The sequence below is a fragment of the Vigna unguiculata genome, chromosome 3 (assembly GCF_037176805.1).
Source record: "Vigna unguiculata cultivar grain cowpea cultivar isolate G323 ecotype 2 chromosome 3, ASM3717680v1, whole genome shotgun sequence".
In the NCBI taxonomy this organism is placed as follows: Eukaryota; Viridiplantae; Streptophyta; class Magnoliopsida; order Fabales; family Fabaceae; genus Vigna; species Vigna unguiculata.
In genome coordinates, this window is record NC_140794.1 from 6,501,743 (window position 1) to 6,519,181 (window position 17,439).

Sequence of the window (17,439 nt, forward strand, 5' to 3'; positions counted from 1 at the left end):
CATGTAACGTGTTTTGTCAATAACAAATGTCCACTAAGATCAAACAACACTGCAAGTTCAACAATTGTGCAAAATAAACAACAGAATTCAGCACTTAATTAAACAAAACTCATGTTTCCAAAACTCAAGTAAAATTTCATGCCAGCCTAAAGTTTTGCAGAAATTTCTTTCAAAATGCTTCATTCATGCAATGAATGACAACAAATAACAACCATAACTACTTAAGAAACACGTAACATTCAATCTAATCAAGAATCAAACAGCAATTTCAAGTCCATCATAATTAGCCAAAATTTAAAGTGCAGTAAACATCACAGACTGTCCACAACATACTAAACCTATTTTAAAACTCAACCAATTTAAAAGTCCACAACATATATTTTAATGTATCCAATCTCACGCCCAACAAAAACCTAACCAATTCCATCGTACTTGGAAACAAATAGACAATGATATTTGAATTATTATATTATATGTTATTTAACTTAAGAAAAATATTAGTATGAAAAGTGATTGGTGCAGAAAATACATCTTGTTGAATAAGAAAGAAAATAATAGAAGAATATTATTTTTTATTAAATTCCACATTTTATTTTTCACTCTTACATTGAGTAGAAAAAAATTGAAAAATGTAAAAATGATGATACTTTTCGAAATTACTTCTCTCTCATATTTCTTTATTATAAATGAATAAGTAATTTTGATTATATAATTCCTTAATTTTAATTTATTAATTTATTATTATTTTTCAAATTGATGTTTTTCCTTTTTCATGTCACTTACACCGCAAATAACCCTTTATCTATTTTTCTTTTTCTTTTCTTACTTTTTCTTTCTTTCACGCTTTCTTTCCTTCATTTTTATTCCTTGCAACCCAACTTAGAGAGTTACCGGCACCGTAGTATTCCTAATATTTGCAATAAATAGCTATTTTGTTATCCTTTACTTTTTAAAACACTCTTATACACTGTTTGTTATCTCCATAGTAAATAACTATTTCAGTGCATTGTTGGGTCGTGGATGACGCACTCTGGTGCTTTCTTGATTTTCAATCCTCACAAGAAAATCACCCCGTCCACCACAAAAATATTTCTTGAGACACTAAATTGTGCATCTAAAAAAGCTTTAGATTGTTATTTATTTTGTTATTAAATACTTCCACTTGTCCCTGGCTAGTAATTTAAACATTGTTATTTATTTCTTCCGTAAAATATCGGTAAAATCGAATTTGCGACATATTAGTGAAAAATAACGGTCTTTGTTTATATATATTTTTGAAGCCTCTTATCTTCTACTTAAATTTTAATCAGTATTCACATGAGATTGCATTATCATAATAACGTTATCGTATTTCGAGACACATTTCTATATGTAAGTATGATGAAGCTCTGAAATTGAATATACAAGATAAGTAATCTAGTTTGGAATTTTGACAGAATTCGTTCTTCCTACAATACATCCTCCTTAATCAATGATGTTTAAATACCGTCCAATTCTGCTAAAAAAGATAAAATTAACAAGAGTTCCTGTTTTCTTCTTTTCCTTTTGAAAGCTATGAAGTATGAACAAATACAACTAACTTTAAACTAACAACTATCTTGCCACACTACAAAAACAAAATTATCTTGCCACGGCTAAACACATGAAAAATCAGCAGGCACCCATGATGACCTAACCTTGACAGAGTAAAGAGCAAACCACCAAATACAATATATATATATAGATGAATGAAGCAGGTGGGGTCGAAGTAAGCAACACAACAAGCAGAAGCAACCATTACCAACAATTTCCTTTTTTACCAGACAGCGCAGGACCCACATAAATACTCTCTGTCCTGTCGCCCGAAAGGTCAACTCATGTTATGCTTTTGATCTGAGGATCCCTAGCTTCCAATGCCTGCATGCAACCCTAACAGTTTACTCGTTACTTTTTAAGATCCAATCTTATGTTTCAGTAAAGTGAAAGGAGTCAGCAACGTCAAAGTGCAGAGCAAGTTGCACGATAGCTGAACGAACGGCTTCAGACGATGGTGCAACAGAAGTGGGTAAATGGGGTAAACAGATTGGCAGATACTGTTCACTTTCCTCAGGAGGGCAGAAAAAAGAGATCACGGATCGGCAGAATATGAATCTGTGTACATAAATGATACCAAGATGTCACACAGCAAGTCCATTCAATAATTTTAATAGCAGTTGACATCCCCCGAGACCAATCAATCACCGATTATAAATTGAAAAACAGAAAAAAACTACATAGACTAAAAAGTAAAGAACAAACACCTTAGAATAAGCCGCCGTAAAAATGGATCACTTATAACCTGCGCCCATACTAAATCCATGGTAGTTGATGAGCAGAGAATTATTTCCCACTCAGTGAAAGCATTAGCTATTATGTTCTCTGCTTCATTGTAGACATCCTACAGGTTAACAAAACACAATTAGACCGACGATAATTGAAGTTAACTTCAGAAATGTTAAAGATTACTCGTGTATGCTTACAGTATCAGCCTCATTTGGGAAGACACCAATCATTTGGCAGAATGCTGACAAAGGACAAGTCAAAAAAAAGGTAAATTGGCTTCCATTATTTGAATTTACATCAGATGGATTTTTGAAAATTGGTCTTAAGGGTGAAAGGAATAAAGCAGCCGTTTCACCCCTTTCAGCGCCGTGTAAAACCTGCAATAATTGGTGATGTACACAATCAGTCAAGGCGTGTCAAAGAAAATAACATTGGTCAATCACTTCTCCAGCCTAAAATGGACCGTATCCAATTTCCTATCAATTCCAACTTCCAACACATATTTACTATGGAAGAAGGCAACAAACAAAAACGGCCTATAAAATCATTATATAACCCAGAAAGATGCTGTAATTGTCGGGTTTTTCTTTTTTTTGGTAAGCACACACGAAAGGTTGATAATGGTCCTTTCTTTCCATCCATTTAACATTGTCCTTGAAGAAAGTTAAACATTCATATTCAAATCGTAGAATTTCAACAAGGCAGGGTTTTCTGTGGTTGGTGAGTTAAAATTCAATTTCAAGGATTTTGACAAACCCTTGGACTACACAGTAATATAGTAATTACAAGTATTATTAAGCCTTTAAAAGGTAAAATTAGATTCTGGGAATATCCTGAACAGCTCAACCAAACAAAGTTCTCACGCAACTCATACATAAGTTCTGAGTTATGACAAACCTGCCTTGAATGCATGGCTGTTATCACTGTCAATAATCAAGAAAAGAGGTTTCCGAGTGAAGGGGATAAGATCGCCAGGGTAGAGATTATTTGTACCTGATAATTTGAATAAAGCACATGTAAGTGCAGCAACATCAGATGTACCTTTTCTATATATCATTTCATTTAAACTAACCCAAAAATTATGAGAAAATATAAAATTCTTTTAACATTTCCTGGAACAATTTAAACAGAAATTTGATAGAGAATAGACTCAGAGCATCTACTTACCACTATTTCCCTTGGGACCAAACCACAGATAATTGTCGTAATAGCCCCTTTCTCTCTTGCCATTATTTTGAGTTTCAGAAAGTCCCGAATTCTGTCCATGGTTAGTCTGAGAAGGGACTTTGTGTCTTGAAGATTTGGATGAACCTCCAGAATTTTCCACCTGAGAGACATTATTAAGACCAGCGTTCCCTGCATGAAGGATCATTAAGGTAACTAACCTATTATAACAGGCATGAGAGGAAGACTATTTCTACTTGAAAAAGAAAGAGAAAATGTAAACCTGAGGCTGAAAGGTACACTAGCACGACACTGTCTGGTGGCAGCTCCTCACAAATTGTGGCCATAACCTGCATAACATCATGAAACTAATATAAGAAACACCAAATTGTGTTCAACGGCCTGTGAAAGATTGCGTATGAATAGGATGTAAACAGCGATTTATTTTCAACAAGTCAAAATTTTGGCATTGATTCATAAATCAGATCATACAACACGGAATAGAAGAACCAAATGTATGTGTGCACAAATAGACAAGAGAGTGTACTATAAAAATCACTAAACTAACGAAGAAGACCAAAGGCAAACAAAAATATCCAAGTCATGATAGGAGAAGCCATAAAATAGTCATGCAATATCATTGATATTGACAAGGACTAGTTACAGAACAGTTTACTGATTTTAGTACGGAGACAAACAAGTATGTAATATAATCTTTCCAGTACACTTGAAAACTCACTGCTATCACATGTGTCACAGATGGACGGTACAGGGTAGCTTTTCTAGGATTAGGAGGTATATTTGGATCAGTCATATCTGCAGTGAGATTCATGTCTATTATCCCAGAAGCTCCTGAGTGATCAATTGTGTCACCGTTCTCCTTAGGTTTAAATGTATGCTTTTGGTAGAATGTTCCACTAGGCTCCCATTCTAAACATTGTATCATTCTATACATGTCCAATGTAAGCTCAGCAAACTTGACCTGAAAGAGAGAATATACAAAGGTTCATAAGCTCCAGTCTATTTTTAGCCACTAAAGTAAACGAACAATTCAAATTGAAGAGTCATCACAGTATTGTGAATCGGTACTAGCCTCATTTCGATGATAACTTGTCAACAAGGCATCTTGGAATTTTAAAACCCTCTTAGCATGAAAACGAGCTACATAAGGAAGAGAAGCTCGATGAGTATCAAATGTGGCACAATACCGCATGGGTCTGAAATTAAAGCCCTTGTCAACTTTTGTGAAACGGTTAATTTCTTGCACCACTTGCTTCCATTCCTTAAAGTTAGTTTCCTGAAAAAAAAATTATTCACATTCTTAAGTCAAGCATGCAATACATACAACTTTTTCTCGAGGTTGAATAATGGAATACAAAGCATCAACAAATTCTGTTATAACAAAATTAATGAGATCTATTTTAAAAGAAAAAACAGAAGTTAAATATTAATATTGAACAATATGAATTAAAAAGCATAAAACAAAAAGATTGCGAAGTGGAGGCTTGACTTCCAATCCTAAAGAACAACAACCAAAGATGTAAAGTAATAGGTAATTAATTGATAACACCTGAAGCAGAACAATGCAGTGATGATCATGGTATGGGCCAGAGATAAAAAAGATAGAGTATTTTTACAAAGATATACCAACCATAGTCTACAGGACTATTGTCATCATGTGAATAATAAAGTATCATTATTTTCTGCATAAACACTTTTGTTATCCTGATCATTTGATATGCTTATCAAATCAACACATGAAATGTATTTAGGAATTTCGGAACCTCGTGTTTTGTTTTACAAAACTGACAAATTTTATTAGTATGCTCTTGTTTGACAAAATGATTTTGACCATAAAATCATAAATAGAAAATCAATATTAGATTTGAGTAAAACAATTTTGACTGTCCATGTTTAGTGGTATTGTCAAGATTAACTCCTACATCTCACGCTCTCATTAAATAACTCTATAAATATGGTTTCAAAAGAAAATCACAACTGTATCAACAATGTTATTCTACAAAAATTGCCCATGCAATCAGTATAATAAATTGATCAATGTATGTGATGTATTGAGGATATTCAGAATCATTAATTTTGTTTTGCCATCTGACAGTAATTTCATCAATGCACCAACAATTTATTCTAGAAAAAACTGGCCCCCACGTTTAGAATAGTAGTGTAAAACTTGAAATCCAGTTGATCCAGAACATTACTATGGTTCTATAATGGGAAGTCATTTCTTTAAAGAAAACTACAACTTGCTTTTTTCTTCAAAAAAAAAAAAAACTAAATCTTGCTGCTAAGGCTATGAAAATAACCTATCCTAAAACAACGGGAACAAAGTTCTTCTTAAATCAATATCCATTAGATAACACATCAATTTTATCCTACGGAATCAGATGTCAATGAAACAAAGATTGCATTACTTATATAAAAAATCTCCTACAGTGGGATTGTCATCAAACGATGAAACTAACGCAATTCAGTGCCACGAATTCTATCAAAAAACTGTGAATTCTATCATATTACATACAAAAACACACAAGGTTAGGTGGGGCCGGTACACCACACAAATCAAGCCAGCATATGATTGCGGTTCTGTTCTATCACATAGCCCAAAACACAAGAAGCTAATCTAATCATCCTCAGGTTTTCACCTACGGAACCTAAATCAAGTATTATACAATGACCAGAGACCAATTGATCTGCACAGAGCAGATTCTAACTTAATCCCTAAGATAAAGTATTTTCACTTTTCACAAGAAAGGAAACACCAACCCACATCGCTCCACTCCTAACTACTTCATTTGCACAGACAAAATAAAATAACTACACGCACATAAAAAAAAGAGATGAATATTATCAGTTCACTTTCCTCTCCGAAAGCTGAAACAAGAAATTAAAGAAAATTGAGAAGCGAACAAGAAAATGCATAGATTACCCGAAAGGTACTCTTGCAATCCTCAACCAAAGCCCCAAAGCGTTCGAGGAGGTGGTTAACCATCTCGGTCCGGTTAAGAATGACCGAAACAAGTAAAAAGCGCGCGTAGAAGCGCAACTCCTTGGAGCGAACACCAAGATCTTTGACGTTGGGTTCGGATCCTTGGAAGTACCTTCTGCTGAGTATGGCCTCGTAGAAGACGTAGGCCTCGACGAGGAACCTGCACTCGCTCGTCCTAGTGTACTGCCCGAAGTACAGCTGTCCGATTCGGCTCGCGATCTCGCCGATTTCCCACCGCCTTAGCCCGCACTCCACCAGCTTCGAGCGGTTCTCCTGCTGGTACTTCCACAACCTTGTGTACGCCTTGAACACCTTCTGGAACGCGTGCTGCTGCTGCTGCTGCTGTCGGCTCGTGCCGCCGCCGTACGCCTCCACGTCTCGAACGCGCCCGAACTTCCTGTCCGCGCTCTCCACCAGCGCGCGGAACGTCTGCAGCGCCCGCTCCTTGTCCTCGGACATGCCTTCCGGATAATCAGACAGAGAGAGCCTTCTTAGGTCTCCGTCCGGTGACGCTCCTCGCCGCCGGTCATCGGAGAATTCGAGAAAGCAGTGCTAACCGGAAAATGAAGACGAAATGCGCGTTTGTGTTTGTGTGTGTGCGCGTCGGAAAAAGAGAGAAACGGTGAAGACTCAAGAGGGCGGTTACGCTTTTCGTTTGCCAAAGACTGTGTAAGAAAAGTATATAATATAATTTTTAATATTTAATGCTATAAATCATACTATGTGCATGTGATTTTCTTTTCTTAATTACATCGCATTAAATTATAAACATTAACATTTATTAAATTTCATGTTAATTACTATGTTTACGTTCATTTCTTCATTACAAAATACATCAATTAGTTTTACAAATGGTCAAATTTTACCGCTGACATTTAATTAACCAATTTTAATAACTTCATATAAATATATTTCTTTTATCGTCTTACTGTATATTTTAATCACATTTATTATTTAATGTTCCTCAAATTAGCAATATGTTAGCTCATTCAGGTTTAATTGGGTCTGAGGAAGATTTTCTATCACTCAGATAAAGTTAATGAATATTTCACAATTTAAAAAACAGCATTTTGCTTGACTTATTCTTTTGAAAAAATTGAAATTTGTATCAACGATGATTTAAATTTAATTAATAATGTCTACCTTTCTGTAACAATAATAGAAATCTGTCTATAAACAATAACATATAATTGTTTTTTGTTAATGAATGAATTCAAAATTAGATTTTAAACTAGTGATGGTATTAAATATATGAAATGAGAAGTGTATTATTATTACTCGTGGCAGTTGTATCTAATCATATCTATAATTTGAAAAATAATTATCATTCATGACAGATACGTGTAATTTTATAAATATAAAGTGTATTCCTCTAACATATATTTATAATATCTTAGATGTTAGAATATTCCGAGACGAAGTTTCTTTAGAGAACAAAAAAAAATGGAATTTACTGTTTTTCCGCTTTTGCTTTTTTGGGTTTTCTTTTGCGCTGTTTGAGAGATAAATCGAATGATAGTGTTTGGATTTTGGATTATTTGCTGAAGGGACTTTCTTTCCAGCCAATTTATTTTGGCTTTTGTACTGAAGAGCCACCAATTTATTCATTTTCATTTTTTGTTCTCTCTTTTTTTTTTCTTTTTTTTTTACGTGAGAGATGAAAGCAATGGCAAAAGCAGGACCAGAATTGAAAAAACCACGACCTTACAAATGAAATCCCAACAACATCAGCCAAAACAAACGTTGGTATGGGGTTGGCTCTTTCATGTTTGGGGACAGAAATTATTTTATTGTAACGAGTTAATTAATTAATTACTTGTATGCAGATTAAGCCAGAGAAGGAATAATAATGATGCTCAGAAAAACATTTGTGTCTGGTGTCTTTTTCAGAATTTTTAAAACATCATACTTAATTATTACCATTATTTTACTCTTAGGTATGGTACTGTCTTTTTTTCTTTTATACGAAAAAAAAAATAGTCAAAGTTTCAAATACAGGTATACATTTGAATAAAGAAGAACTGCTTTTAGTAAACCAGAGATAGAGACTGTTTGTTTGAAGTTATTTGCTGGCACCAAACGTGAAACTAATTTATTTATTTTCTCACAATGTCAAATGGTGAAGCAAAGCAAACTTCATATCTCTCTCTATCTCTTCTTCATGCTGCGTTGGCTCGTATTAAATTGATGCATCGTCCATTCGTTACACCATAAATGCAGTTTTTGAGTGGTGGACCTTAATTGATTCATAATGATATCCATTAATTTGGAATTTAGTTATATGTCATTTTCATGCATATAGCATTTACAACCCATAGAAACTTCAACTTACAAATATAGAGTTAAATATAATTTTTATCCTTCAATTTTTAGTAAAAATTAACATTTGTCATTTTTGAAAATTTTAAATTAATTTAATCTCTCAACTTTGTAAATATATGAATTTAATATTTTAACTAAATTTTATTAAATTTATTTAATATTTCAAAACGAGATTGAAAAATGGCAATAGGGGAGGTGTGTTTGATTGTAGCCAAAAAGGTTTGTGATGACTTATTTAAAAAATTACCCAGTAAAGTGTTTTTAGTTTGTAGTTTCACTTTAAAAAAAACTAATCAGAAATATGCATAATTGTGATTATAATGTGCCAAAATTGTTTGGCCTGATTCAATGAGGAGGGTGATTCACAAGTTCAAAAGTGGACAAGCATCATGTGACTTGATTGACATCATTATTCTTTATCTTTAGCTTAATCAAAAACCAAACATCGAGAGCAACACACATGTAGATTCCAAATGTTACTACCTTGTACAAAATTAGTAGAAATCATGAAATACGAATTTAAGTTGATTTAAAAGTTTTACACTAAATACAAATAAGAAAGAAGATCATTTGTTATCGTTAGGATCAATTACCATGCATATGAGATATTGTTTGTTTTGAAGTTGTGTTCCATCATTTGTGTCCTTAAAAGGCACCCAGAAGGTGAGAGGAGAAAAAAAATATTTAAATCGTTTTAGACCTCGACTTCTAAACGATATAAAACTATTAAGTACGATAAGAACATAAGCCCCTAATTTATATCTAAGAGGAATGAACGAATCATTTCCAATTGAAGGCTTAAAGAATTGATGGTTCGTATGTAGAACTTCATTATCGATTCCCACGATAAGTGTTACTGTTACGATCTCATGACATCGAGTCAATCACCATGCATGCAAAATATTATCCATAAATTTATTAATCACTATATAAAATAATCCGTAAATATATTAATTTAAAGTTTTGTATCGTAATCAGCATCTTAATTTTTAATATAAATTTGTTTTTACTCGTTCATATTGAATTTTTTAGTGTTTTTTCTCAAAGTATTACATCAGATACTGTGCAAATAAAAAATATTATTTTAATATTTTTAATCGTTTATTATGTGTTTGCAGATATTGAATTTTTTAGCGTTTTTTCTCAAAATATTACATTAGATACTGTGCAAATAAAAAAGATTATTTTAATATTTTTAATCGTTTATTATGTGTTTGCAGATAACAAATTAAATAAAATAATGACATTTTTATTTTTTAAATTGACAAGAATCACAAAACAAGAGAATTTGGGTTTGGAACTCAGTGAAGAAAGGAATGAAATTTTTGGCAAATTAACAATCAAAGTACGTTTGGGTTTGTCAAGAAGAAAATAAGCGGCGCTTAATTAGCTAAATTATGTACAAAAAAAATATATTAGTTTTTTAAAAGAAATTAAACTAAGTTTCTCTTAAATAAGATTGGTTGAACTAAATTAAATTATAATTTATGAAATTGAAAAACATGCTTTAAATAATATTTTGTCCATGATAGTTTAAAATTATTTTAGAATACTTTAATTTATCCAAATTAAAATACATTTCGTTCCATCGTATCTCCATAATATGAGTTGTATGTCAACATGAAAGCTAAATTCATGGTTTAGTATAAATCACTAATTTTGGAAAGATAATTATAAATTACTATAATTACCTGTTTAGTGCTCCGTTATTAATTTAAACAGTGTCACAAAAAAGATGATCATTTTAAATCTTTAGTAAAAATGAGGATTATCCACAACAAATACTACGAAAGTAAGGACCATTTTTAATATTTGGTAAGAATGAAGACCATCCACAATAAACACTACGAAAATAAAGATAAAAAATATATTTAAGCCTTACGATATTTGTATATTGATTGTTAATCCATAAGTTTTAGCTTATTAACTTATATAATAAAATATGACATTAAAAGTCTGTAATTGTCTAGATACAAATTTTAATTCTAGTTAGTTACTTTGTAAGTAGCATTCCAGATGCCTTTATAATATTTATTTATGAGTCACTGCAACATACATGAAGCATTAAATATTTTTCTGAATTTTCTCTTAACTTCTTCCCTATAAGCACTTTTAATTTTTCAATTATATACATACCGATCTAAGTTTAACATTAAATAAAGATAAATAATTTATAATTTTTTATTAAAATAGAAAAAAGACATTGAAAAGAATAAGACTTTTCAAATAAGATGAAATTTTAATATTTTTGTCAAAACTTTCTATAAAATAAATAACACTTAACAAGAATATTGAATGGAATTCAAAGAAAAATATAAATTCCACATCATCGTAGCATAACAAAACATTATTTAGGAGTAACAATGTGTGTTTGGCCTAACAAGCCGGCTGACAGACCCATAAAAAAAATCAAACGGATTGAGATATTGAGTTCGTTGATCTACAAAAGCCTGATCGACATAATTTGCAATTCATGCGAGTTAGTCTGCGACTCGCATAGAAAAGAAACATACATCTGTGTATATTGATTATTTTTCTTATGGACTTCTGTATAAATTTTCAAATTTTTCTATAAATAAAAAAAACAAGTGTTATGTGTTTTTTAACGTGATAACTTAATATGAGACGAGTCTTAACATAATTAATAGAATGACAAAAATATTGCAGAATTACAGAAGTTGAATTCTATCTGGAAAAAAGTTGGACTACGAATTTGGTAAAAAGAAAGACAGACAATTGGCTCCATTACTTTTGATATTCTTAGTTGTAATGGAAGCATTTTTCAATGGGTTGACTTTGACAGAAAAAAAAAGGAACAAGAGGAGCCAGAAATCTATGAACATGTGTGACCACTAGGTTATGCCCGACCAAATAATTCACCTTTTTCTATGTTTCCAAATTCAACCATCTCGATAATTGGATCTCTTAATTTTCCCAGCTGTCTTCGTTGTTAAATAATCTGCAATATGTGTTTCATCTCTCTGCACCCATTATTTTGAGTGGTTAAATTCAATTACTACTATGCGTGTCTCGTAGATTAAACTACACTTTTTTTTCATCCACACAACTTGTTTTATTGCTCATGGATGGTCACATTTAGCTACAATTTCCACCCAACCATTGTTGTTGCTGCCTGCAATAAAATCTGGAGTTGTTGCATCTTGATGAGTGTTTATTGTCCTCATTCAGCCCCTGGACCCATCACATATTATTTTACCATTTTTATTATATATCTTATTTTTTTCATTTTTCAAATTAAATAACTTTTCGTTTTTTGGATTGGAATGTGATGAAACTTAAAAAGTCATCTAATTTGGGCCATAACTTTCAAACAAGTCATTTTCCCTTGCTTTATTAGGTACAACCTTTCCCTACTCTCTAATATCGTGTTCCTTTCATGCTACAAGCTCAGCATTTTAGTATTATATATATATATATATATATAAAAGCTTTTTTATTTCAAAATAGTTTATTAGCAAATCTTACCGACGAATAGCGTTTGAGAAAGAATAGTTAAAGTTTTTGCATTGTTTAATTATAGAATTGTTTATTTTAATAATCACCCACCAATAGTGTAAATTCGTGGGGTATGGATAAGTAAAATTTGGAAGAGTTATTCTTATAGGAACAGAAATAATATGTTGATTTTTTTGTTTTTTTGATGAAAGATCTTGTGTATAACTTAAAATTTCTACAATAATGTATTTAGTTTAGCATGTTGACATAGAATAAAAACATTTATGGATTGCGTATAAGTTTATTTATTAATAGTAAAGATAATCAAATCCACTTATTTGCAATATAATATAATATTTGGTGATAATTTTGGATATATTTTGTTTATGAATATTAATTAAATAGCGTGTAAAAACTGACAATTTTGTTTTTCTGAAAAACAAAGTCTTTTTTTTACATCTTGTAAAAAAAATTAAATATTTATAGTCTATGTTCATATATCAAACTTTGAAATATTTTAATCTTCAAATTTTAAAAATGAATAAAATTTAAATTGATATTTGAGTTGTGTCAAATAATTTAAACAAATATTAATCTAAATCATGGTTTAACACATAATATGTAGTTAAATTAAGAAACCTAAATCTATTAAAGACAAATTATATTAAAACTTTGAACTTTAATTTTACACACTAAAAATTTATTCAACTAACAAATAATAATATTTTATTTCGATATTTGAACAAATCAAAGTTTCCCCTAATTATTAACTTTTTTTCCATGTTCCTATTAAGGTGGCAAGGCCACTTTTTGTGACTTTCATCCTCAAGCACATGTTTTATGATGGGTAGGACATGTCATAATAGTAAATCATACAAACAAATTAATAATATAGATAAATAAGTGTTCATAAAATAATAATCAAATAATTCAAAAATATATATTTTTATATAATAAATCATGTTAACATATTATCAAAACATTTATATTTTATCAAGAAAATTCTAAAGATAAATACTTGGTTCAACATAATTATTTTTATAATGTAATAAAAGCAAATGATTTTTATTACCAAATTTTAATTTTATTACAAAAAAATAATAATTTTACTAATTTTGTTTGAACTTTTAAACTGAATAGAAATATTTACTAAGTCATATTTATTCATTGGAATGCAAAATTTAATATTAATGGACAAATAATATGAACCGAATCACTAAATATTTCAAAATTACAAAATTAAAAGAATGTTTCTTCAAATTTAATTACGTATTAACATTATTTTCCCCTCTAGCAATCAATTATTAAAAGTTAAAACACGCATTTAATCATCTTAATTATTAAATGAGTTGAAACTAAATTAATAAAATTAAAATTTGTACACTGAAATTATATTTTTTTATTACACTAAAAAGAAAACATGTTAGACTAATTATGAACCCACCAATTCATTATAAAAATAAATATGTTTCCTATTTCATTTATTATTTTTATTTCATTTAATATCTAGTACCTATACAATTTCTTATTTTGAAGTTAAATGTTTAATATAAAATATCATGGTTGGCGGTTATAGTAGGAAGAGCTGTTGGAATTGTTTTTTATACACCGAAAGAATTTATTTTTGTAATTAATAGACTAGGGGAAAAAATGACTGAAAAATTAAAAAGTTATTCTTGAAAATATCATTTATTCAATGATTAGAACTATACGAGAATATATAACTCATAAATGAAAGACAAAAATTCGTTTATTCGTATCAAATTTTTTGTAGAACTCATTCGAGACTTATCTGAATTATTATCCAACAAAATTTGAAAGCTAAAAAAGACTGAATGCTAAAAATAATATTCACAATAATGTCAACATCCTTGTCAAACAATTAATACAAATATAATATTTCAAATAGAAGTCACAAAAAACGTGCTTCAAGTCAACATTTTTTTTTTCTTGATTCTAAGATAAGAAGAAGAAAAAAATACTATATTCAGTACATGTATTATGTATATGTATTGTAAATTTGTGCATGAGTAAATTAATAAATAAATAGAAGTGGGTTAATTAAGAGACACTCTTTGATGAAACTAGGCATGATTTGCGGTTTCTTATTGAACACAAACTGTGTGAAGAGTGATTTAAAGAAGAATTTAGAAGTTGACACTTGTTTGAAATCTTGTCTCTTCTCACTTTTTCAAGTTAATCTCAAATCTCAAATGAGAAACAAAATTTGAGTACAGTTTGAAAAATAGAGCACAAGTTCAGTTTAGCAATGTGGTCATGGCACACACCAAAAAAGGCACACAAAGGAGAATCCAATGGTTAAAGGAAGAGAGGGAAACTTTTTGTACATGCTGATTTTGGTTTGAGGAATCTTGGTAGTGTTCACTTGTGGAGTCAAAAAGAGGGAACGTAGACCTACAAGTTTGTGTTATGAATCATATACCTAATCAATTATTAGTGTAAGAGTGAAGGAAGTTTCAAAATTGGGCAGTTTGTGCGACTCTTGTCCTTTCTAAATTGATTGGCCATAGGGTGTGGGGTTTTGTCTATTAGTCTATTGGTGATGCTATTTGGTGCCCAAAATGGAACGATAACAAATTCACTAAGTGCCCATTTAAGGTACTAGATCATAAGAGGGACTTTTTAGTTTACCTATATAAAGAGTCATAAATAACTTATTTTTTTACGTACTTGAAAGTGAGTTAATTTAAGTAATCATGTTTAAAAACTTGTCTTTTTTCTTAAAAACAAGTTTAAACCAATGAATTGTGATTAATAGCTATAAAAGTAAAATCATAATTATCTCCTTCTTTTCAAAATAAAATAGAACCATTGCTCCTTTTTATTCTCCCTTGTTCCTCGATCATTTTTCCTTGAGTTTTATAAATAATGTAGAACGTCCATTTTCAGATTTTTACACTAAGTTCGTTTTTTTTTTTTTATCGTTCTCGATTAGAATTCATCTATGCATAGTTTGGAATATTTTTTGTGTGCATGGAGTTTGTGAGTTTCAATTTAACTTTAAAATGTTTATGGCTGGGATTTGTATCTTGGGTTGATCAAGTTGCGCTTCAACCTTTCCCTTGATTTCTAATTTCTTAAAGCACAAATATAATTAAGGTAAATGATGTTAATTTTTGTTCTAGTTTCAAATTGGGTTATAACTGATAATTTGTTGGGATATATTAAGATTCTTGTAACTTAAAATTTATGAATGTTGCTATTTGATGTAGACATACGTGTTCGGTTGACATTTTGGTAAAATAAAGCTTGAATGTGAAATTGAATAATGGGTAATGATTTTAATTTGTTACTTAACTTTGTAGATGATTTAGAGTTAGAATTTTGAGATAATACAATGTTGATATAATTCATTTTAGTTTAATATTGAATATTGGATTAAATTTACATAAGGTATTTATGTTGATATAATTCATTTTAATTTAATATTGAATATTGGGTTAAATATACATTTTTTTAAATGTGGTTAAGCATATAAAAGTATAAGAAGGAAGCTATTTTGTTTTCTGTTTTTTTTTTTTATTTATTTTTTTAACTCAAATATGTTGAACCAGTCGTCCTAAATTTATCCTACTCGTCTAACCAATTCATTGAGTCATACAGCGAGATAGGAAATTTATTTGTAAAATCACAATTATTTCAAAAAATATCCCTACCGAAAACAATTTTCTTTGAATACTATACACAATGCCACAAGATCTGAGTCTCTATCCACATTTTTATCTTAAAAATAATAATTTAAAAAGTAAAGAAAAAAATTTTCTTAAAGATAAAAATTAAGAAAAAATATAGTTGTTTCTAATTAAAATATCATGCAATTACTTTTTATTTCGACAAAAAAATATATGTTTATATTCAATAGTCTTAGATCAACTATGAGTTGAAGCTTAATATGCTTTAAATTTTCCTTCGTCTTCCGACATTTTGAAATGTTTTTTAGAGATAAAACTATGATGAAATACACGCATCGGAGCAAACAATACCTCAAATGCATAGTGATTGACAACGATTCTATCATTAGACTTGGGATCAGAATATTGACACCCACCGTGGACCGATAACGAGATTTTGGGACGACCATCCGTCTCTTTAAACTTTCTGTTGAGGATGATCTGTCATTCTCTTTAAAGTCGACTAGGGGCTTATGTTTATACCACTCCTAATAGTTTTACATCGCTTAGGAGTCGAGACCTAAAGCGGTTTAAATACCATGTTCCAAAGCACACAATTCATCAATACATTGGATGCATGGTGATTAACAATGTTTTTATCATCAAATTTAGGATTACAACATAGTTTTTTTTTTTTTTAGGTTAAATTACTCTTTTGGTCTTTTTGTTTGTCAATAAGTTTCAATTTGGTTTTCCAGATTTTTTTTTGTCTCAACTTGGTTTTGATTGTTTTTAAAAATGATTCAATTTGGTCATTTTCGTTAGTTTGATCAGATGGCCTTAAAGTTAATGACACATATCAATATGTGATTTTTGAATTTTTTGGATTTATTATTACTATTTTTTAATTTTTGTACACATGTCACTTCATAGTTGTGTCAGTATCAACAAGTCTCAATTTGATTCCTATATTTATTTTTAGTTTCAATTTAGTCTCAATTTTTGTAAAAAATAAAACAGTATTGTACCCTATTAAATTGAGACTCAATTCACTTATTATCATTGAATTCAGACTCAATTTTAATGAGGGGTATATATTACTTTATTTTTATAAAAATTAGGACTACATTGAAACTAAAACCAAATATATGAATTAAATTAAAATTTATAGGTAACAAACTATGAAGTGATATGTATAATAATAATAATAATAATAATAATAATAATATTAATAATAATAAATTTGAAAAAAATATAAAAATTAAAAAATTCAAAAAATCACAAATTGATACGTACATTGACTTTAACAGTGTTTATTCAAACTAGTGAAAATGACCAAATTGAATCATTTAAAAAAAAAATTAGAACCAAATTGAAATAAAAAATATTTGAAGAATCAATTTGATATTTTTTTGACAAAAAAACTGTAACAAAAATACGTACCGGTGTTGGGTACTAAGTTAATGCTCACATATATTGTTGTAGATAAACTAAGGCTCACAGATATTGCAAAAGAATAGTACATCTTCTTTATTAAGAGAAATGAACTTGTATAAGCAT

The 17,439-nt window shown here is 30.0% G+C and overlaps 1 protein-coding gene across 1 annotated transcript; it reads right to left on the bottom strand.

Annotated features, from left to right (window-relative positions):
• Positions 1-1,372: 1,372 nt before the first annotated feature.
• LOC114178458 (signal transducer, putative (DUF3550/UPF0682)) lies at positions 1,373-7,141 on the bottom strand. Its single transcript, XM_028064377.2, has 9 exons — positions 6,410-7,141; positions 4,559-4,762; positions 4,205-4,447; positions 3,749-3,815; positions 3,469-3,657; positions 3,203-3,294; positions 2,499-2,678; positions 2,280-2,416; positions 1,373-2,130 (listed from the first exon to the last, which is right to left on the bottom strand). The coding sequence occupies exons 1-9, from the start codon at positions 6,926-6,928 to the stop codon at positions 1,944-1,946; spliced, it is 1,818 nt and encodes a 605-aa protein (XP_027920178.2). The 5' UTR covers positions 6,929-7,141; the 3' UTR covers positions 1,373-1,943.
• Between the last annotated feature and the right edge of the window lie 10,298 nt (positions 7,142-17,439).